General features: G+C 40.7%; 1 protein-coding gene across 1 annotated transcript in view; it reads right to left on the minus strand.

The window, feature by feature from the left end:
• The window catches only part of sorcs2 (sortilin-related VPS10 domain containing receptor 2), a 613114-nt gene that overhangs the window by 487679 nt on the left and 101598 nt on the right, over positions 1-23837 (minus strand). Inside the window, exon 2 of the mRNA XM_060832699.1 lies at positions 22933-23000. Within this exon, the coding sequence (XP_060688682.1) occupies positions 22933-23000 (68 nt within the window). The remainder of the gene's footprint in view (positions 1-22932; positions 23001-23837) is intronic.

Consider the following 23837-nt stretch of genomic DNA (forward strand, 5'->3'; position numbering starts at 1 on the left):
TGTAATTGTCCAAGTTCACGTTTCTTGATAAGTGTGGGATCTGCAAGCTGGTTGAGTAAATTAATTCCAGAACCATAATACATTCAAGTTAGGGGAAAGGGATGGTGGTGTCAGTACAATAAGGCGGTTAAACATTGTTCTCTGCAGCTGACAGTATGATTCTGGAGAGTGTGTTGCCAACCCAATGTGGGGTTTGAGACATCAACTTTGTGCTGCACAACAATTAACAGTGGGAGGCGGAGGATCCAGCTGTTGTGGGCCATCTAGGTACCAATAACATATATAATATATTTGAGGATTATATTTTGAGGGTTACGTGTACCTCGGGGTTAATTTAGAATCAAGACCTCAAAGGTATTAATCTGTGAATAATTATCTGGATTATGAACAAATTGATATAGGATAAGTGAGATATTAGACATGATTACATGACCACAAAGATGGATGGGTATTTATACCTTGGGCACTCGCATCAGTAATGGGAATGAGAAAGCTGTAAGGTCTTGAGGGCACTGAACAGGGTGAATAATGGAAGGCTGTCTCCTGTTGTGGGTGAGTTGAGAAGTAAGTTTAACAGTAAGAGCTCACCTCTTATAATGCAGAGATGAGGAGAATGTTTTACCCCACAGAAGGTTGTTAGTATGTCAAATTCTCTTGCTCAGAAAGCAGTTGAAGCTAGGCTATTGAATTTATCCAAGATGTGGAGGTGCCAGTGTTGGACTGGGGTGGACAAAGTTAAAAATCACACAACGTAGGTTATAGTCCAACCTGTTAGATTATAACCTGGTGTTGTGAAATTTTCGAATTTATTCAATGCAGAGTTAGACAGATTTTTGATGGACAGAAGAGTCAAGAGTTGTGGGGTACAATCACAAGACAGCACTTGAGACAAGAACTCGATCAGGCATGATTTCATTGAATGGTAAGCAAGTTCGAATGATTAAATGGATTGTTCCTACTCCTAAATTCTATGCTACTAGCAGGTCTCTAGGCTGGCTCAGCAATGTCAATCCATGATCAACAAGTGGAGTGAAAGAGATTCAACCTAAATCTTTGCTGAGTTGCAGTGTGGACCAACAGGATGAAGAGAAAAATGCGAGGGATAACTGACATGGAACTGCTGTTGCACAGTTGTTAACATGTAAAAAAACAATTTTGCTGGTATCCATTAAAAAATGCAAGGATTTCACCCCTAAAAAGCATGGTTATTTCAATTTTTAAGTATTTTAAAAAGAAAATTAATCAACTTCATCAAAACAGAAACGCATAGCAACGGTGGAGGGAAACTATAAGCCTGAAAATGAACAAGTTCAGGGACTTGATAAAGAATGGGGAAAGAACATATTATTGTAATCAGCATTTTTGCACAGGATCTCTACTCCAGAGGGAAAAATTATCAGGAAATATCTTCAATTCCATCTGAATCATCACTCTACAGGAACCATACTATCAGTCAGCTGATAAATGAGAGACAGGCCATTGCTTTCAAAAACAAATGATTCTTTCTTTGTTAAATGAATGGCTCCTTTTCAAGCCAATCTGTTTTGCAGCCAACACAAACATGCACATGCAAAAAGCAATGGTTTCTTCCCACACTGCCTACAATTACAGCAGTAAAATATTCCAATCCTGCCTTTCATTTTTAATTTCTTTTCCATACCCAGCAGCAACTGACCCTAACTTTGCCAGCAAAACTCAAGACCTCTCTTAAACAAACAGAATAACTGAAGAAACTCAGCAGGTCTGGCAGCAGCTGTGGAGAGAAAGTGAAGTCAACATTCTGGGTCTAGTGACCCTTCTTCAGAACTAAACATAGCTAGGAAAAGATTAAGGTGCTTAAGATGGGGGGTGCAGGGGAAGGAATAAGTGTTAGGCAGAGATGGAGCCCAGAGAGAGTGACCAGCAGTTGGGCAGACAGAGGAATGGGTATTGTTGAGCTGGGAGAAAGAGAAAACTGCTAATGGGGACCATTAGTGGATAAAAATGGGTTGGCTGTGATGACAACAGCCCATGCGATGACCAGACCTGGTGTGGGGGAGGATAAAAGATAAGCAAAGGTGTTCAGGCCCTAAAAATCATTCAAACTTGATGTCGAGTCCTGAGGGTTGAAGGGTCCCTAATTGGAAAATGAGATGCTGTTCTCTCAGATTTCACCGAGCCCCACAGAAACACTGCAGCAAGCCCAAGGCAAAGATGTTGGCCAGGGAGCATAGTAGTATGTTGAAGTGCCAGGCAACAGGAAGCAAAGGGGTCATCTTTTGGATAAAACTTTGCAGGCTATTTTGCAGACTATTCTTGTACCTAAAAAGTCCTTCAGGCCTTATCATGACAGGCAGATTATGATTAATTAGTTCAAGTGATTCTCATTCATTCCTATTTTAATCTGAATGCAAGTCACTTTGTTATTTACAGTAACGAATACACTCAGGGCCCACATTCAAAGTCCTACATCGATAGAAATACTGAATAACTCGATCCTTATTGGAAAAATGCCATTATCTTAACCATGAGTCAGCCAAGTCCTCAGAAACACAATAGCTGAAATGAATACACAAGATATTTACTGAATTTCAGCTAATCTTGATGCATAAAATATACGAATTCATGGATAAAATATAAAAATTATTTTATAGGACAAGCTTAGTACACAGTAACTTTCCAACTATTGCCATTAATGTCATGGCTATAGATCAGTGCAGTGTTGCTGCCATCTGTTCAATACTGTTGCCTCAGTCTGTCTTATTTAAAATAATCAAGCCATTCCTGCTATGATTCTTCTGGTCCTAGCTGTGTGTCAGAAAACAGAATCGCAACCAGATTTCACTAGTGGTTAAGATTTACACTGGAACAGCTAACAAAAACATTCTGGTCTACTGGTATTATCTAAACCATTAATGTAGAGATCCAAGTGATGTTTCTGGGACATAGGTTTGGATCCCAACATAGTAGATGGCGAAATTAGAATTCAATTCAAATAAATCTCAGAATTTGGAATTAAGGGTCTAAAGATGACCATAAAATTGTTGCTAATTGTTGGTTCACAAATGCCTTTTGGGGAATGAACGTGTCATCCTTACTGGTGTGGGCTACATGTGATTCTGGATCCACTGCAATTGGCTTTACTGCCTTTTGGGCAATTGGGACTGAGCGATAAATGCTGACCTGGCCTGTGACAGTCGTATCCTGTGAATGAACGATACCAAACTTCCAATGTTGGGGTGAATACTAGCAGTAAATAAAATGATAAATTATATATACTTAAGTAATATACTTAGGTAATTATATTACATACACAGTTTACACGATAAATAAGTACATTCAATTCTGGTTTTGTGCAGAGAAACTAATCAGGTGATGGGGTTACATAGAAATGGAAATTAATTATGCAGATAACGCAGTGGAAAGGGACAGATACGGACTGTGACATTGAACTATAAGTATTAGAAAATAAACTTACTTTAAAATATTCTACTTGCACATTCTTAACAGAACAATAGAAAGACCAAACTTCTACTGAATATTCTCCAACCCCTCTTATGTTATTTGTGACATCTAAAGGAGAAATGTCTCCTTATGGCTTATTGAGGAAATGTACACTTCAATGTTCTGAGCTTTGCAATATTGGATTTAAATTTTTAGGTTCCTCTAGTTGTCCTCTACAGCCTAAACCAGTAAGGAAACAATCTACAGTCACTTCTGATTACCAGCTAATGGCTACTACTGAAAAACATAACTGTATAGGCTTTGAGAGAAGATATGATCAGAACGAATTCAGTTGTCCTTCATTGTTGAACAACCTGTCATTATTCACTGTGTACGTCCACACATGAAGAACTTTCACTGGAGAGTTGCAAGAGAGGAGAAAGAATCAGGTTCTGAAGTACCTTAATGGAATGACTCAAAGTATCTTTTCACTGCAGTGTATCTATACAGGATTGGATGATGAAGAGATCTTCAGCTTGACCAGGAAATAGACTTCAAATTCACAAAACCTTGTATCCTGTCTAGACCAATCATGCTACTTCTCAGCATAGAGACATGAATTCAATGAATTCAATCATTGAACACCAGTCTGTTCCCACTTCACTGTATGGTTTCTCCTTCTAAAGCATTAGAAAGCCTACTTTGTTATGAAATCGCTCTACTGGAGTTCAAGAGATGGACAATGACAGACCACACGAAACCCTTCACTGCATTAGCACATTAAAAATAGAACACCATTAGAAGAAAAGGAAAAGTTGCTTTTATGTTGTGCCTTTTACAACCTCAGGACATCCTAAAGTGCTGTACAGTGAATGAAGCATTTTCTTTCAAGTATAATCACTGCTATTCTGAAAGTAGAATGTAAATGTGTTCTTTGTGCATGGGTCCAGAGGAACTGCTCTGACAGCTCAAGAATGTGTTTAATTGATAATTATAATTATAAAAAACCATGGATTAATTAATGAACATTAGTTCTCATGAAATTTGCAACATCTAAATTTTGAAAACATATGAAAAATGTTTGGGTGGTGCAATGAGTTAACATGGCGACTTATCATCTTCAGAAGCTTCCCATTCTCTGTAAATTACCACAGGCTATCTTCAGTAAGAGTTACTGCTAATTCTTTCAATCCCTGAACAGTTGTTATTAAAGTTCTAAAGTTTGCTTTCTCACCCAGCTCAGACTTGAGAGGATGAAAGCTTTTACTGACTGTCAGTATCCAAATTGAAATGACTGTCACAAAAAAGGATGTAGTAATGTAATGGTCATGTTGTTAGATTAGTAAACCAGAGGTCTGGACTAAAAGTCCTAGAAAAATTAGTTCAAATTCCACTGTGACAATGAGAATTTCTTTCTGAGCTTTAAGAATCCTGTGACAGTGGAATCAGTACAATGCAAGTATGACCAGTGAGTCAAAAATGATCCTGCGACATTCCTAATCATGTGCAGGAATTTCCTTGAAATCGCTACATGCTGTTGGCTTCAATTTTCTGGAGCTGTATTATCAAAGTCAGCCAGGACAAAATCCAGCAAAGAAACCTACTCCATCTAATCTACAAAGTGATGAAACATCTCCTCTAAGGCCATCAGCATCAGGAACTCATTCGTCAATGATATTGTGAAGCAGACTTCCTACCTGGCTCATCACAACAAGAGGAATACCATCAGCTCCCAGGAGAACCATGTACTTACTGCTGCCAGAGGAGCTGGTCAAGCACACCATGTCAAAGTGAATAAAGGTGGTGGCCAAGTACATCACCTCCAAGTGAAAACACGGTATTCAAAAAAATGAGTGCAGCTCCCTATAAAAACACAGGATGGTGGAATTGTCATCATAGTTCAACAGGCAACGGTCAGTACCTCATGAGGCTTGATTGGCAGGCTGTCAGACAATGGAGAAATCCCAGCTGAGCCTGAGAAAGAAAACAACTAGGAAGAGTAACAGCTCACTCATGCTAGGGAACACTAACTGGATTGTTCTTGATCACCAGAACAACAACACAGTATGCCTGATCCACCTCCACAAAACCTCTATACCCTCTGCCCAAACTTGCTGACTCCATGGAAACTTCAAACCAAAGCACAGAAGTGGATAACTCTGAGTTGTGGCAACTCAGAGACATAACGTAAGGAAAGGTTCATTCGATTTCATAAAAGATGTCCCTGCTCCTAAAGAACCTAGAGTCTAGAGATTCAGGTCAGAAATGAATGAATGCATACTGTTACTACCAAGCGTTTAACAGAGGTATAATCCAAATAAGATTATGTATAGGATCATATCTTACACACAATATCCCAGACACCATTCCTGGGTATATCCACCAAAAGGATAGACCCAGCAGAGGTGACAGCAATGTGGTACACAGTCAAAAACAAGTTACCCTGAAAGCCCAGAACATTAACTCCAGATCTACGAACTGTCATTACAACAGGTCAAACATAGGCAAAGACGTTTCCTGCTGACCAACAGATATCACTCCACTCAGCTGATCAGTACTCTTCCATGCTGAATACCACTTGGAGGAAACACCGAGGATGGGAAGGTCACAGAATATACACAGAATGTGTCGATCACTATACGTAAGTCAGCAGGACTCTTACTGACCAAGCTAGCTGTGTCCTGAAAGATATTGCTGTGGTACAGCAGCTTTTCAAAAATAGTATGGATGCCTTAGATGCAGGTCTTTCAGTGGATATCTGAAGAGTAGCGAGTTGTTCCTGGAATGGAACGTGGTAAGACAGGGATATAATCAGGTGTGAGAGATGCTACAGTGACATGTTACGTAGTTATGAGGCATGCTTGGTGAGATTATGACAAGAAGCTCCCAAAAAACTCAATACAACTTGCACTTAGCCAAAATGCAGAAGATTCAGTCCAATATTTCCTTTTGTGGAAAACAGCATATCAACAATCTAAACCATTATGTCGTTACCCAGTGACTGCTACACAGGACAATGCAGAGACCACAGGGTGCATACCAATTTGTCTCCTCCAAAAGAATATGATAACTGAAAGGGCACATGGATAACGGGAGCTGTTCACTCATAACTACTGCCTGCTCCAAAGATATTAAACTACCAAAAACTGATGCAGACACGAAGACAGAGTTCAACAGAAACAATACATGGAATTAGTGCTAATGTTGAATGACTGGGTGAGAACACCATTATGACAACAAATCAATATCCAAAAGATTAAAATTTCACAAGCTTCAACGTTCCGAAAAGACCACTTCCTTCGTGACTCCCTCGTTAGGTCCACACCCCCACCAACCCAACCTCCACTCCCAGCACCTTCCCCTACAACCGCAAGAAATGCAAAACTTGCGCCCACACCTCCCCCCTTACTTCTCTCCAAGGCCCCAAGGGATCCTTCCATATCCGCCTGCACAAATTCACCTGCACCTCCACACATCATTTACTGCACCCGATGTGGCCTCCTCTATATTGGGGAGACAGGCCGCCTACTTGTGGAACGTTTCAGGGAACACCTCTGGGACACCCGGACCAACCAACCCAACCACCCCGTGGCTCAACACTTCAACTCCCCCTCCCACTCCACCAAGGACATGCAGGTCCTTGATCTCCTCCATCGCCAGAACATAGCAACACAACGGCTGGAGGAAGAGCACCTCATCTTCCGCCTAGGAACCCTCCAACCATAAGGGGTGAACCTAGATTTCTCCAGTTTCCTCATTTCCCCTCCCCCCACCCTGTCTCAGTCAAATCCCTCGAACTCAGCATCGCCTTCCTAACCTGCAATCTTTTTCCTGACCTCTCCGCCCCTACCCCCACTCTGACCTATCACCCTCAGCTTGACCTCCTTCCACCTCCATTTCCAACTCCCCTCCCCCAAGTCCCTCCTCCCTACATTTTATCTTAGCTTGCTGGACACACTTTCCTCATTCCTGAAGAAGGGCTCATGCCCGAAACGTCGACTCTCCTGCTCCTTGGATGCTGCCTGACCTGCTGTGCTTTTCCAGGAACACATTTTCAGCTCAACAAGTTCTGCCAACATTGCATCTTCAGAAGACATTTATGCTTGACACTAAGTGTCTTTGAAATCTAGATTCTCTGGTGTAAGTAGGGCTCTGATTGGCACTTCAGGCATGCACTGTCCAGAGCCTGCTCTGTACACATTTGGCCAGTTCCAAGGATAAGAGAAAAAAAGATACTTTGAAAGGTGAATGTGGAATAATTTTTGTGAGCTACTGATTGACACCTTTCTGCTCATCTGATGAATTTAAATAAAATTGGAATTCAAACTCACAATGTTTGGTAAGCAAATTGAACTAAGTGCCTTTCTTTTGAAATTAATGTGCTTTTCTTGCACCCTTATCCGCACTACAATTTCCCACAGCTTTACGCTTACTTCTGCAACATTTCTACTCATTTCACTGAATAAATCAGCATGTCGTCTACAACAAACAACATTTTTATCCTTGGAAGTTTTACCGTGTCCTCAAGATAATAGTGTCAATGCTCTTCACAGGAGCATTATACAGCAAACGTTTGGCACAAGACCATTTAACAGCTATATTAGGCTAGATAACCAAAAAGCTTGACCAAAGAGATTTTAAACATCTTGAAGGAAGAATGGTAGAGTGACTTAGAGGGGGTATTCCGGAGTTTAGGGCAAATACAGTTGACAGCACAGTTACCATTGGTGAAGCAATTAAAAGTAAGATCACCAATAGGCCAGAATTAAAGGTGCACAGACATCACAGAGAGTAGCAAGACCAAAAGGAGATTATGAATTAGGGAGGGGCAAGATCATGGATGAAATCAAAGACAAAGATTAGAACTTTGAAGTTCAGACATGGCTTAACTATGAGATAGTGTAGGTCAACAGGCACAGGGTAAAGGTGAAGGGAATTAATATAAATAAGGACATGGGCATCAGAGTTTTGGATGTCCTCAAATTTATGCAAGGTACAATGTGGTGGGCTGGCCAAGAGTATATTGGAGTAGTCAAGTCTAGAGATACCAAAAGGATAGTTGATGGTTTCCTAACAGGTGAGCTAAACTAAGGGCAGGCTCAAGCATCAATTTGGAGATAGAAACAGGCCATCTTGGTATCATGGTGAATAAGTGGCCAGAAACTCATCTCTAAGTCAAACGTGATACTAACATTGTGAGCCAATAGTTGCCAGATGGGAGATGGAAGATGGAGTCAGCAGTTAGGGCACAGGGTTTGGTGGTTAAGTTGTGAATGAGTCTATTTATGGTGCTAGTAGCTGAAACTATTGGAATAGCCAGAAGTGCCAAAAAGATAATTAAAGTCAGCATCCTCAGCATCACAGATGCCATGTTGTAATGTCATGAACCAAACCAAATCCCCTCAAAATATAATAAAAAGATAGCCTAGAATCCAATGTTTTCTTATTTTTAAAGGCAACTGTTGGGTGTTGTGTACTGGATACAATTCAATTGGTCAAACTACCAGGCTTGAAGCAAATCACACTTTATTCTTAACACTGCGGTTAAAATACAAACAAAAGAAAGAAGAATTGGAATAACTTAATTCTATTGGAAAATGTAACAGAATAATAGATTATTTCACTATTAAACAGCAACTGTTCCAATATTGTCTCACATGCAATTCTCCAATCCAGGAGGAAAGACATCAAGAGATTCTGAGAAAGAGAAAGAACTCATGCATTTTGCTATAACAGGAAAAGATTATAACAGCTTCCAAACTGCAAGTTACTGGAAATTAAACTGCCATGGGTGTCTAAGGAAATAAGGGAGGCTAACAAATTAAAAGGGAAGACATACAAAGTTGCCAAGATCAGCGGGAAACTAGAAACTTCATAGCTCTTTTAGCCACAAAGAGAGTTTTTAAAAAAAGTCATTTAGAACATGAGAAAACAACACAGAATACAAAGACAGATAGCAAAAGTTTCTATAAATATATAAAACAAAAAAGAGTGGCTAAAGTAATATTGGTCCTCTACAGGATGAGAAGGGGCATTTAGTTGTGGGATATGATGAAATGGCCAAGACATTGAATAGGTATATTGTGTTGGTCTTCATAGTGAAGGACACGAATAACATGCCAGTCATTGACAAAGAGACGAAGGTAGGTGAAGACCTGGAACCAATTATTATTACCAAGAGGTACTGTTGGGCAAGCTAATGGACAAGTCTCCTGGCCCTAATGGGATGCATCCCAAAGAGATGACAGGAGAAAATTTCCAAAATTTGCTGGCAGTTCCAACAGATTGGAAAACAGCCAATGTGACGTCACTGTTTAAAAAGGGCAGTAGGTAAAAATGAGGAATTATAGACCAGTTAGCTTAACTTCTGTAGTGGGAAAATGCTTGAGTCTATTATCAAGGAAGAAATAGCAAGGAATTCTGGATAGAAATTGTCCTGTTAGGCAGACGCAGCTTGGGTTCAAGAAGGGCAGATCATGCATAGCTAATCTTTTGGAATTCTATAAAGACATTATGATCAAGGTCGACTACAGGGATCCAATGAATGTGGTGTACCTAGATTTCCAAAAGGCCTTTGACAAGGTGCCACACAAGAGGCTGCTTCATAAGATAAAAATATATGGCATTACGGGTAAAGTATTAGCACGGATAAAGGATTGGTTGACTAACAGGAAACAAAGAGTGGGGATAAATGAGTGCTATTCTGGTTGGCAATCAGTAACTAGTGGTGTGTCTGAGGGATCAGTGTTGGGACCAAAATTATTCACAATTTATATAGATGACTTGGAGTTGGGGACCATGTCAAAGTTTGTAGATGACACTAAGATGACAGCAACGTGTGCAGAGGACTGTGAAACCTTTTAGAGGAACATAGGTACTTTATGTGAGTGGGCAAAGGAATACAATGTTAATAAATGTGAAGTCATCCATTTCAGTTGGAGTAACAGTAAAAAGAACAATTACTTGAATGGTAAAAATTGCAGCGTACTGCTATGCAGAAGGACCTGGGTGTCCTTGTGCATAAATCACAGAATGTCGATCTGCAGGTACAACAAGTAATTAGAAAAGGCAAATATAATTTTGTCCTTCATTGCCAAAGGAATGGAGTTTAAAAGCAGGGGGGTTATGATACAGCTGTACAGGGTAGTGACAAGGCCATATCTGGAGTACTGTGTGCAGGTTTGGTCTCCTTTCCTGAGAATGGATATACTGGCATTACAGGGAGTGCAGAAGAGGTTCACTAGATTGACTCCCGAGTTGAGCGGGTTGGTTTATGAGGAGAGACTAAGTAGGCTGGGCTTATATTTATTGGAATTTAGAAGATTGTGGGGGTGGGATCTTATAGAAACATATAAAATTATTAAGGGTATAAATAAGATAGACATAGAGAGGATGTTTCCAATGGCAGGTGAAACTAGAAGCCTCAAAATTAGGGGGAGCAGATTTAGGACTGAATTGAGAAGGAACTTCTTCACCCAGAGGGTTGTAAATCTATGGAATTCCCTGCCTAGTGGAGTAATTGACACTACTTCAGTAAACATTTTTACAGCTAAGATAGAATTTTTTTTAACACTAAAGGAATTAAGAGTTATGGTCAGAGGCGGGTAAATGGAGTTGAGTCCACAAAAAGACGAGCCATGATCTTATTGAATGGTGGAGCAGGTTCGAAGGGCCAGGTGGCCTACCCCTGCTCCTCATTCTTATGCTCTAAAATTTTGGTTCCATGGGAGAATGACCCCACCCCTTCCTGCTACTTCTGTTGTTTCAACATTTTTTTTAAAATGTCTCACAAGCTGTTTCTTTTATTAGCTTGGAACAGACTGCTCATAACCCCTGTCGCAACTCTCTTCATAAAAACATCCTGGACAAAATACATCTCTTAAAGCCACAGTATAGTTGCAGTTAGAAGAAAGAGCTGAGAGGACTGGACTCTGCAAAGGCTAGGATTCTAACAACATCATGACCGTAATACTGAAAACATGTACTCCAGGAGTAACTATGCCTCTAACCGAGCTGTTCCACTACAACAATAACATTAGCATCTGCCCAATAACATGGAATATTGCTTAGGCATGCCCTAAGATGATAAGCAACAGGAACAAGTTAGGTTGTTCAATCTCTTGAGGCTGCTCCACCATTCAATAGGATCATGGCTGATCTGACACTCCTCAAATCCACTTTTCTGCCCTTTCCCCACAACTTATGATTCCCCTGTGATCAAGAGCTTTAAACATGCACAAGATCTCTGCCCTACAGCATTCTGTGAAAAGGAGTTCCAAAGGCTAAAAACAGAGAAGAAATTCCTCTTTATCTCAGTCTTCATTGGCACCCCTTTATTCTGAGACTGTGCCGTTTTGGCCTAGACTCCCCCATGAGGGGAAACATCCCCTCAGCATTTACTCTGTCAAGCCCCTAAAGAATTCTATGTTTCAAAGAGATCACCTCTCATTCTTCTAAACTCCAGTGAGTATAGTCCCAACCTGTTTAGCTTTTGCTCACAGGACACTCCCTGCACACCAGTTATCATCCTAGTTAACCTTCTTTGAGCTGCCTCTAATGAAATTATATCTTTCCTTAAATAAGGGACCAAAACTGCTCACAATACTCTAGATGTGGTCTCACCAGCACTTTGTACAGCTGCAGTAGAACACAGAACATAGAACAGTACAGCACAGAACAGGCCCTTCAGCCCACGATGTTGTGCCGACCACTGATCCTCATGCATGCACCCTCATATTTCTGTGACCATCTGCATGTCCAGCAGTCTCTTAAATGTCCCCAATGACCCTGCCTCCACAACTGCTGCTGGCAACGCATTCCATGCTCTCACAACTCTCTGTGTAAAGAACCCGCCTCTGACATCCCCTCTATACTTTTCTCCAACCAGCTTAAAAGTATGACCCCTCATGTTAGTCATTTCTGCCCTGGGAAATAGTCTCTGGCTATTGACTCTAGCTATGCCTCTCACTATCTTGTATACCTCAACTAGGTCCCCTCTCCTCCTCCTTTTCTCCAATGAAAAAAGTCCAAGCTCAGTCACCTCTCTTCATAAGATAAGCCCTCCAGTCCAGGCAGCATCCTGGTAAACCTCCTCTGAATCCTCTCCAAAGCATCCACATCTTTCCTATATAGGGCAACAAGAACTGGACACAGTATTCCAAATGCGGTGTAACCAAAGTTTTATAGAACTGCAACAAGATCTCACGACTCTTAAACTCAATCCCCTGTTAATAAAAGCCAAAACACCATATGCTTTCTTAACAACCCTGTCCACTTGGGTGGCCATTTTAAGGGATCTATGTACCTGCACACCAAGATCCCTCTGTTCCTCCACACTGCCAACTATCCTATCCTTAATCCTGTACTCCGCTTTCAAATTCGATCTTCCAAAATGCATCACCTTGCATTTATCCAGGTTGAACTCCATCTGCTACCTCTCAGCCCATCTCTACATCCTGTCAATGTCCCGCTGCAGCCTACAACAGCCCTCTATACTGTCAACGACACCTCCAACCTTTGTGTCGTCTGCAAACTTGCTGACCCATCCTTCAATCCCCTCATCCAAGTCATTAATAAAAATTACAAACAGTAGAGGCCCAACGACAGAGCCCTGTGGAACACCACTCACCACACACTTCCAGGCAGAATATTTTCCTTCTACTACCACTCGCTGTCTTCTGTTGGCCAGCCAATTCTGTATCCAGACAGCTAAGTTCCCCTGTATCCCATTCCTCCTGACCTTCTGAATGAGCCTACCATGGGGAACCTTATCAAATGCCTTGCTGAAGTCCATATACACCACATCCACAGCTCGACCCTCATCAACTTTTCTAGTCGCATCCTCAAAGAACTCGATAAGGTTTGTGAGGCATGACCTGCCCCTCACAAAACCATGTTGACTGCATTTAATCAAGCCATGCTCTTCCAGATGGTCATAAATCCTATCCCTCAGAATCTTTTCTAACACCTTGCAGACGACAGACATGAGACTTACTGGTCTGTAATTGCCAGGGATTTCTCTATTTCCTTTCTTGAAGAGAGGAATTAAATTTGCCTCTCTCCGGTCCTCAGGTATGACTCCAGTGAGAGCGAGGATGCAAAGATCTTCGCAAGTGGCGAAGCAATTGCATTTCTCGTTTCCCAAAGCAGCTGAGGACAAATCTGGTCTGGGCCTGGCGACTTGTCAATCTTAATGTTTGACAAAATTTTCAGCACATCAGCATCCTCTATCTCTATCCATTCCAGCATGCACACCTGCTCTTCAAAGGTTTCATCACTACAAAGTGCGTTTCTTCACCACTTCAAACCATTTGAAATAAGGGCCAACATTCCATTAAACTTCCTCATTACTTACTGCATCTACACACTAGCTTTCTCTGTTTCATGTACAAACACTCCCAAGTCTCTGTGTTGCAGCTGTCTGCGCTTTCTCTCCATTTAAATAATATTCTGTTCATTTGTTCTCTCTTTTAAAATGACCAATTTCACTCCATTTGCCAAATTTTTACAACTTACTTAACCTATCAATATCTCTCTATAAACTGTGTGTAATCTTCACAAAACTTGCCTTTCCACCTATTTTTGTGTTATCTATCAAATTTGGCAATAGTACATTCGCTTCATTCCTCCATGTCATTAATATGTCTATAAACAAGACAAATCCAATCAAACAATTAACAATCTACTCTCAATCAACAACAAAGTAATGGAAGGTTTCTGTGGCAATGATATCACGTAGCACTTACTCACCAATAACTTGCACGTCAGCCTGCTCTGGTTTCCTCAAAACCACTTAACTTCAGAACTCATTAAAGCCTTAATCCAAAAATGGGTAAAAGAACTGAATTACAATGGTCACATGAAATTACCTGCTCTTGACATCAAAACTCCAAAAGACTAAGTCTGGTATGTAAGAGTCTCAGTAAAACTGAAGTCTATGGAAACCAGGGAAGAAACTCTCTGCTAGTTCGAGCCATACCTGGCACAAAGGAAAATGTTTGTGGTTGCTGGAGATCAATCATCTCACCCCCAGAATATTAATTATTTCAGGTACTCCTCTGGGTAGTGTCCTAGTTTCAACCATCTTCAGCTAGTTCCTCAGTGATTTTCCTTCCCAAATAAGGTCAGATGTAGGGACATTTGTTGATGATTGCACAATATTCAGCACCGTAACAAATAGGAACAGGATGCTCGTCAGTCTCTTCAGCCTACTCCACCATTCAATAGGATGATGCTAATCCAATACTCTTCACATCCACATTCCTGTCCTTTCCCCTTAACCCTCAATTCCCTTACTGATCAAGAATTTATCTATCTCAGCCTGATGTAGAGCTGTAGGGGCAGAACCCTTGTGTATCTGTGGAAAGAAGTTCCAAAGACTCTCAAGCCTCAGGAAAAAAAAACTCCTCATCTTAGTCTTCAATTGGCAATCCTGTATTCTGAAACTGTGCCCTCTGGCCTTAGACTCTCCCATGAGGGGAAATATCCTCTCAGCATTTACTGTCTAGCCTCTGAAGAATCTTAAATGCTTTCATTCTTCTGTACTCCAATGAGTCAATTCTCAACCTGTTTAATCTTTGCTCATTAAATAAACCTCCAATACCAGGAATCATCCTCGTGAACCTTCTCTGGACTGCCTGAAACGAAATGACATCGTTCCTTAAATAAGGGGACCAAAACTGCATTCAGTACTCCAGATGTGATCTCACTAGCACCTTTATCCACTGGTAATAAGATTTCCATATTCTTATACTTCATCCACTTGAAATAAGGGTCAACATTTCACTAGCCTTCCTGATTACCTGCTGCACCCATATGCTAGCTTTCTACATTTTATGTACAAGTAACCCCAAGTCCCTACAGCATAGAAATTGGCCCTCCGACCTACCGTGTCTCTGCGGGCCAACTAATACCAAACTGCACCCATCTCATTTGCCTGCTTTTGGTCCATAGCCTACTGTGACCTGGCATTTTAGATTAGATTACTTACAGTGTGGAAACAGGCCCTTCGGCCCAACAAGTCCACACCGACCCGCCAAAGCACACCCACCCAGACCCATTCCCCTACATTTACCCCTTCACCTAACACTACGGGCAATTTAGCATAGCCAATTCACCTAACCTGCACATTTTTGGACTGTGGGAGGAAACCGGAGCGCCCAGAGGAAACCCACGCAGACACGGGGAGAATGTGCAAACGCCACACAGTCAGTTGCCTGAGGCGGGAATTGAACCCAGGTCCCTGGCACTGTGAGGCAGCAGTGCTAACCACTGTGCCACCGTGCCGCCCAAAGTACCCATCCAGATGCTTCTTAAATGTTGCAAGGCTACCTGCCTCCACCACTTCTTTTATGTTGCAGCTTTCCGCAGTTTGTTGACATTTAATAATATCGTTCTTTAGTTCTCCCTTACAAAATGAACAACTTCACATTTTCCCACATTTTTTTGTCAACATTTTGCCCACTTATTTAATCTAGCAATATCTATCTGTAAATTTTTTGTATCCCTCTTGCAACTTGCCTTTCCACCTATTTTTTGCACCATCTGCAACTTTGCTTGCAGTACATTCACTTCCTTCTTCCAAGTCATTAACCTATATGGCAAACAATTGCAGTCTCAGCACTGATCCCTATGGAACTCCACTGGTCACAGATCGTCAACCTGAAAAAGAATCTTATTCCCACTTGCTGTTTCCTGCCTATTAGCCAATATATTACCTCTATCCATGCGAATATACCACCTCCAACATTTTGGGCTCCTATCTTATGGCTTACCTTTTTGTGAGGTTCATGACACAGCCAGCACAGGTCATAACTCATCAGAAATTGAAGTCAACTCCAAACACAACAAGACCTCAATAATATTCAGGCTGGGAGTGATAAGTGGCTAGGAATCCCCATGCCACACTGTACCAGACAATGAGCATCTCCAACAAGAGAGAACCTATTAACTATTCATCTCTCTTACTCATCAATGGTATTTCCATTACTGAATCCCCCATTATTGTCATCCTGGTGGTTGCAACTGACTTCACTGGATCAGCCACATAAATACTGTGGCTACTATAGGTCAGACTCCAAGAATTTTGTATTGAGTAACTCATCCCCAAATTCCAAATCCTTCCACACGTACAAAATACAATCATACAGTACAAAAGAGGCCCTCTGACTGACTTGAGTCTGCACTGACGAAAGCTACTCTAAATCTACACTAGTCCCATTTTCTAGTACTTAGCTCACTGACAAGTCAGGAGGGTGGTGGAATATTTTTCACTTGGCTGGGCAAATGTAGCTGCAACAACGTTCAATGCTCAACACCATCACAGCCTGCTTTATTTACATCCCTATCTTCAACATTCATTCACTTTACCACATGCAGTACATGGCAGCAGTGTGTACCATCTACAAGATGCATTGCATCAATTCACAAAGGCTCCTTCAACAGCTCCTTCCAAATCCACAGCCACAACAACAACAAGGGTGGCAAATGCAGGGGATGACCACTATCTATGTGTTCCCCTCAATGTCACAGATCAACCTAGCTTGGAAATATATCACTTTTCCTCACTGTGACCAAGTTAAAATCCTGAAACTTCCTTCCTATAAACATCATCAATAAACATCTGATGGACTGCAGTGGTTAAAAAACACAGCCATCAACCACATTCTCTAGGGCAATTAACAATTGGTTGCAAATGTTGTCCTTGCCAGTGCTTACTAAGCCCATGTAGAAATAAAAGGATAGAGGCAGACTCCTTTCCTTCATGAACAATACCAAAATGATTGGACTTCTTATTAATAGTTTAGCAACTTTAAAAGGTAATATTATTTTCCTGGTGTCAGCATTCAAATTCCCAGATTTGTCACATGGATGCATTTTAGTAAAAGCTGGAGGAGGGAGAAATAAATTGGTCATGCTAATAGAGTTGAACAAAATATAGTGGAAGGAGACTCACTTGGAGAATAAGTATAACACATAATCACAGGGCAAACAGACACAAAGAAGGCTGGAGAAACTCAGTAAGTCTGGAGCATTTGTGAAAAGGGAAACCAAGTAAATGTTTTGAATCCCAGACTGACTCTTCTTCAGAACCACTGGGCAGAGTGGTTTGTTTCTGAGCTGTAAATATTCTGAGATCTGAATATCCAAGCTGCTAATCTAGTACCATTTTCTGAGAGGGAGATTCACAACAGGAAAACTATGCAAACACAAGATTTACCAATAAATCAATCATAAACGAGGTTTTAATGCAACTGCTCATGTTTGAACTTGGTGCATGCCCAGATAGTGTGAAAGCAACTTAAGTGAATAAAGCTGGGTGTCTTCCCAAAAGTCAGTCAGCTGTCCCACAGCCAGATTTAAAATGGCAAAATTAAGTATCATTAACTCAAGCTGTTTGCAATTGTTATTCCTGGCAAATTGTTCTGAGACAGCAAGCACAATTTCAGGAAGCCTTGACTGTCTCCAATGGCAAGTGGATAATCTCATCTGCAGCACATCCATCAGCAGCCTCTGTAACAGACAGTGAGTTTAACCTACCAGAACATTACTCATTTCACAACCACCCTTTATTTCCAGGAATAACTAAAGGTTGTTTATCTGACAAAGAAAGAAAAGGCACTTTAATTGGAAAGAGTTTTATAATAAGAGAAGTTTACATTGTCCTGACAAAGTCTAAAAGTCCACAGGTACCCTTGTGGTTATTTTAAATAACAGGATACACGTTACTGCATTACAAATGGAAATCAAAAAGGAGTTCTAAGTTTTGTCCTGAAGAAGGGTCTCCCATTTATCAAATTTTGACTCCAGCATTTAGCAAGACATACAGACACTTCTGAATTAGAAATCCTCCAACAAAATGGTGCTATTTAAAAAAAAACAAAAATTGCTTTTTCTACATTTTTCCCCCTGTCTTATGATGCACAGTCATTTGCTTAAATTTTGAAGGACCTCAATCAGCATCAAGACAAGCACCTAGTTGATAATCTGATCAAATTTACTGTGCAGGGTTAAATTTTTCCCCATCCTCAGCCTAATCCACTACACCAGTTCTATCCTGAACCAGTGATGCGAAATACAATAATCTGGACGTTTGTTTACTTTAAATTAAAGCCTTCAAGTGGCAGATCAATCTGTGCCATGCTTTGCGGCCAGTGGATTTCTCCCAAGCCACATTCTAAACAATTCTTACTGGGAGATTGAACAGTACATTCACACTCACAGGACTATTAAAATTGGAAGTGGATTCAAGACAGCACACAACAGCTGCTCTGCAAAATTGCCTCCAAGTGTGTTCACCTCTTCAATTTGCTGACAGCTAATTATTACTCTGTACAGACAGTTGGATACATTTTCCACTTCAATGCTTAGAACGAAAATGGGGTGGGTTCTACTTTAGGTGGTCGACTATTTGTCTGTCAGTTTACGACCAGGCAATGAAAATTAAAATTTGCCCCCATGTTTGCTTGCAAGAATTAAGGATAATTTTGAATAGGGATCAAATTTTTAAAAGGAACAGGAGTCACTCACACATCCCTCCTGATTTTACACAAGTATAATGGACTGAATGAAACAGATTTCTAATTATTAAGGGGAATAAGTGTTATGGAGATAACCCTGGAGAGTGGAATTGGGGATTACTATTGAGGATGATTTCATTGTATAGCAAATGGACTTGTTGGGCTGAATGGCCTGCTTCTACTCCTACTTCTTATGATCTTTTGGTTATGGATTGTGTTATTACAACGCTATTATGTATAAAGAGCATGTAATCTCCTTTGTATGCACATATTACATAAATGTGTTTACAAACAGAGTAACTCTTCTTGCATATTCTCCAATGGCATAATGCTTCCTCCAAAGCTTTTCACCAAAATATTAAAATAAAAAATTAAAACTTGCACAAGTAGACATCCCTGTGCCCTACTGACGTGATCTCATTATGGATTCTAGTACATGTGGATAGCTCAGGATACAAACGTGGAGCAAAACTCTTAGCAAGTTGTGATTTGAAATGCTCTGCCTAAGCAAACAGAAACACGTTCAATATGATTTTCAAAGGAAAACTAAAGGAAATATTTGGACAGCTATGTCTCACGAACTTGATTGAGTTTTTTGAAGAAGTAACAAAGAGGATTCATGACAGCAGACCGGTAGCCGTGATCCATGTAGACTTCAATAAGGCGTTCAACAAAGTTCCTCACGGCGAACTGGTTAGTAAGGTTAGATCTCATGGAATAAGGAAGATCTAGCCATTTAGACACAGAACTGGCTCAAAGGTAGAAGACAGAGGATGGTAGTGCAGGGTTGCTTTTCAGACTGCAGGCCTGTAACCAGTGGTGTGCCACAAGGATCGGTGCTGGGTCTCCTGCTTTTTGTCATTTATATAAATGATTTGGATGTGAACATAGAAGGTACAGTTAGTAAGTTTGCAGATACACCAAAATTGGAAGTGTAGTGGACAGCGAAGAAGGTTACCTCCAAGTACAACAGGATATCGATCGGATGGGCTGAGGAGTGGCGGATAGAGTTTAATTTAGATAAATGTGAGGTGCTCCATTTTTGAAAAGTAAATCAGAGCAGGACTTATACACTTAATTGTAAGGTCCTAGGGAGCGTTGCTGAACAAAGAGACCTTGGAGTGCAGGTTCATAGCTCCTTGAAAGTAGAGTCGCAGGTTAGTGAAGAAAGCTTTTGGTATGCATTCCTTTATTGGTCAGAGCATTGAGTATAGGAGTTGGGAGAGCATGTTGCAGCTGTACAGGAAATTGGTTAGGCCACTTTTGGAATATCGCATGCAATTCTGGTCTCCTCCCTAATGGAAGGATGTTGTAAAACTTGAAAGGGTTCAGAAAAGATTTATAAGGATGTTGCCAGGGTTGGAGGATTTGAGATGTAGGGAAAGGTTGAATAGGCTGGGGCTGTTTTCCATGGAGAGTCAGAGATGATCTCATAGGAGTTTATAAAATCAAGAAGGGCATGGATATGATAACAAGACAAAGTTTTTTTTTCCAGGGGCGAGGGAGCCTATAACTAGAGGGCACAGGTTTAAGGTGATAGAGGAAAGATATAAAAGGGACCTAAGTGGCAACTTTTTCGCGTAGAGGATGGTGCCTGTGTGGAATGAACTGTCAGAGGAAATGGTGGAGGCTGGTACAATTACAGCATTTAAAAGGCATCTGGATGTGTATATGAATAGGAAGAGTTTGGAGGGATATGGGCCAAATGCTGGCAAATGGGACTAAATTAAGTTAAGATATATTGACGACATGGATGAATTGGACTGAAGGGTCTATTTTGTTGTTGTACATCTCTTTGACTCCAAGGGAGAAGAGCTGAGAAGAAATATTTCTTTCAGAGCACCAACAGAGTCAACATAGGTGACTGCTCATGTGCTGTATGATTCTATCAACATCAGCCAGGCATAAGTGCAGTCAGATTGGCTGCCCACTGGGCACTACGCCCATTTTTCCACTTCATTCTTCAAGGTAATAGAAAACTGGGACTGGTATGGATTGTTTCAAATCAGTATTCCATCCTTAACCATTTTTATGTTATGAGATCACAGTGATAACCATCTCTTTCCATATTTCTGGAGGAGCAGAATAGCTTTATTAGTTTTCCCAGCCTGGCAATGCATTTTAGAACTATTTACAATGGCAGTGTGCAAAAATACTCACATGATAAGCCTTACGGATGTGTCACTCTGCTGCCGCATGTCTGACACTGGCAGTCACAATCTAATAGTGGTGCTAACAAGTAATGAAGGTATCATTGCTCATTCTTGAAAGTTTGATATGGACCCCTGAGATGAGATATAATGCTTGATCTGAAGAGGCAACAATTGTGTCTCCAGCCATGGGATAGGCCAAGAGGCACTCTTCCAGTACAGACCCATGAAGTGAATCCTAATTCTCCCAACCAGTAGAAAAGATACAACTATCAGGAGCAGAGGGACTGTCCTGGCTATAATGGCTTTAATATGAACAAGGAGATTTAAGAGCAGTTTCTTTTGACAGCACTGTCTTATAATTTGGTTCTGGTTATGATTGAACTCTACCTGTAAACTGAGGCCTAAAAAGTGGTTTTTAATTGCTTCCTTGTAAGGACCTTCCTACAATGTCAGCGAAGACCCACCCTCAGAAACATTCATTCTCAACCCTCTAACAGCTTACTGTCACAACTAACAATGCAGAGATGGTTAAAGGGGCTCTTTTTTTCATTTGAACTTCGCAAGATTGTTCATTTGATGACTTTGCCAGTTCAGCTACAAATGATGTGATGGTGACACCACAGGAGAAGGGCTCATGCCCGAAACGTCGATTCTCCTGCTCCTTGGATGCTGCCTGACCTGCTGCGCTTTTCCAGCAACACATTTTCAGCTCTGATCTCCAGCATCTGCAGTCCTCATTTTCTCCTAAAATCCCCTACAGCCAAACCCCAATATGACTGGATCAGAGTTATGTGAAACAAGCACAGTGGTTAAATGCACCATTCCTGGAAGTTTCAACCTGAAGCAGCCAGCGAAAACCTAGCTTGCAAGTGTTGGCCATCTGACTGGAAGTAATTCCATCATGTGGTTCACAATGCAGATTGGTGTTAACTGATCCAGTAATAGTACCCTTTTTTCGAGTCACAACATTGTGGCTTTAAGTCCCCTTCCCAAGAGTGTAGGAGGTGGCATTTTTCAGATGAGACTGTCTACTTTTTCAGGCTGACATAAAAGATGTCATGCAATATCTAAAGAAAAGTGGAGACTCCTCCTCAAAATGCATACTTGATCCTTAATCACATCAAGAAATACATTCAGCTATTACAGCATTTTTCTATTTGAAGGGTATATGCAAGTTGGCTGTCACTTTTAATAAATTATAAAATGACAAAGCTTTAAAAAAATACCTCAACAGCAGTTGGGAATATTGGGGTATCCTTTAGTCATAAAGGACACTATACAAATGCAGATATTTTGATTTTGTTACAAACAGAATTTTCCCATTGGCAGAAATGTGGTTATATAAAGGCAGCACATAATTGAAGTGTCGGGATGTCATGTATCGACACTGCTGAATGATGAAGTGCTCATTCCCGTGTCTGACAGTTTATGGAAATCCAGTCACAAACTAAGAAGGAATGGAAGCAGGGAGTCAATTTCCATGGAGCAATGTCAACAATCACTGACAGAGATGAATAAGACTTCTCACGTGACCTATCAGCTGGTTTACAAGTTGAAAGGGTAATCTCATACAATTTTTGTTTTGGAAAGTCCTACACATAATGAGCAAAATTATTATTACTCTATCAGTGGATTCAAATCCTATAATCCCTAGTAGGATCTTTTCCAATAAAAATATGGAAATGCACATCTTTAATATTAAAGCAAGCAAATAACAGATTCTGAGCAATGCTCCCACCCATCTGTTCTTATTGTCATTCCTTTACTGAAATCTCCTCACTTGCAAATTGGCAAGTTTATTTTTGCTGGCATTTCTACGTAAATAAAAAGTGACTCACCGCCACAAAGAACTTTCCAGAACCTTCCCCATATCTGAATGGAAGAGCTTAGTAAGAATCAGGATCACCTGCAAAGCACATTGGAAATGTAAAGTGAGCGCATTGCACAGTAAATGAAAATAATGCATAATCTAATTTGCACCAACATTCGTAAAATTAATTTGATTACATTTAGAAAGCAAACAAGTTTGAGTAAAGATTATAACATTTCACAGTTAAAAACTGACATTCAGCTAGATAGGCAAAGATGGCCATAGGATCAAAGGTGCCCTTTATGTGGGCATTGAGCAAGGGTGAAGTTGAACTTGGTTGTAATGCCTTCCCCCTGCTTCATTAACCTGCTGCATCCAAAATCCCAACATTGTATAATCTAGATTAATCACTAAATCTGCACTAAATTGATATTTTTTAATCAACTTGTTGCAGAACTTTGGTCAGGCAAGACTTGAAGCCATGCCTACACTACACTACAACAGCCCAAATCTGCACTATATGGAAAACCTGGTTTAATTTCATTCATCTGCTCAGTCTCCATACTTTTCAACATTTCTAACTCTCAATCGACTCTTCAATCCCCTTGTAACCAGATTTATTGGTTATGCTCAACAGTGGTTTGCAGCAGAAACCTCCAGAGTCGAGCAACTAGCCGTGCACTGTAAGATCAGTTTTACAAACCTCTTTAAATCATTTTCTGATTATCTTCGATTACTGCCTCATCACTTAAGGCAATCAGCAGAAACAAACTGGGCTGGAATACGAGGTTAGCTAATCTCAGTGAATGTAACAATATCAAGAACTTCTGCTTTAGACCCCACTGAGTAACTAGCATCCCAGGTTCAGAGGTAAAAAGGAAGCTCATTATTTTAAATTTCATTGATGTGTTTTCACAGCACAATGGGTATCTC

The sequence above is a fragment of the Hemiscyllium ocellatum genome, chromosome 1 (assembly GCF_020745735.1).
Source record: "Hemiscyllium ocellatum isolate sHemOce1 chromosome 1, sHemOce1.pat.X.cur, whole genome shotgun sequence".
NCBI lineage: Eukaryota > Metazoa > Chordata > Chondrichthyes > Orectolobiformes > Hemiscylliidae > Hemiscyllium > Hemiscyllium ocellatum.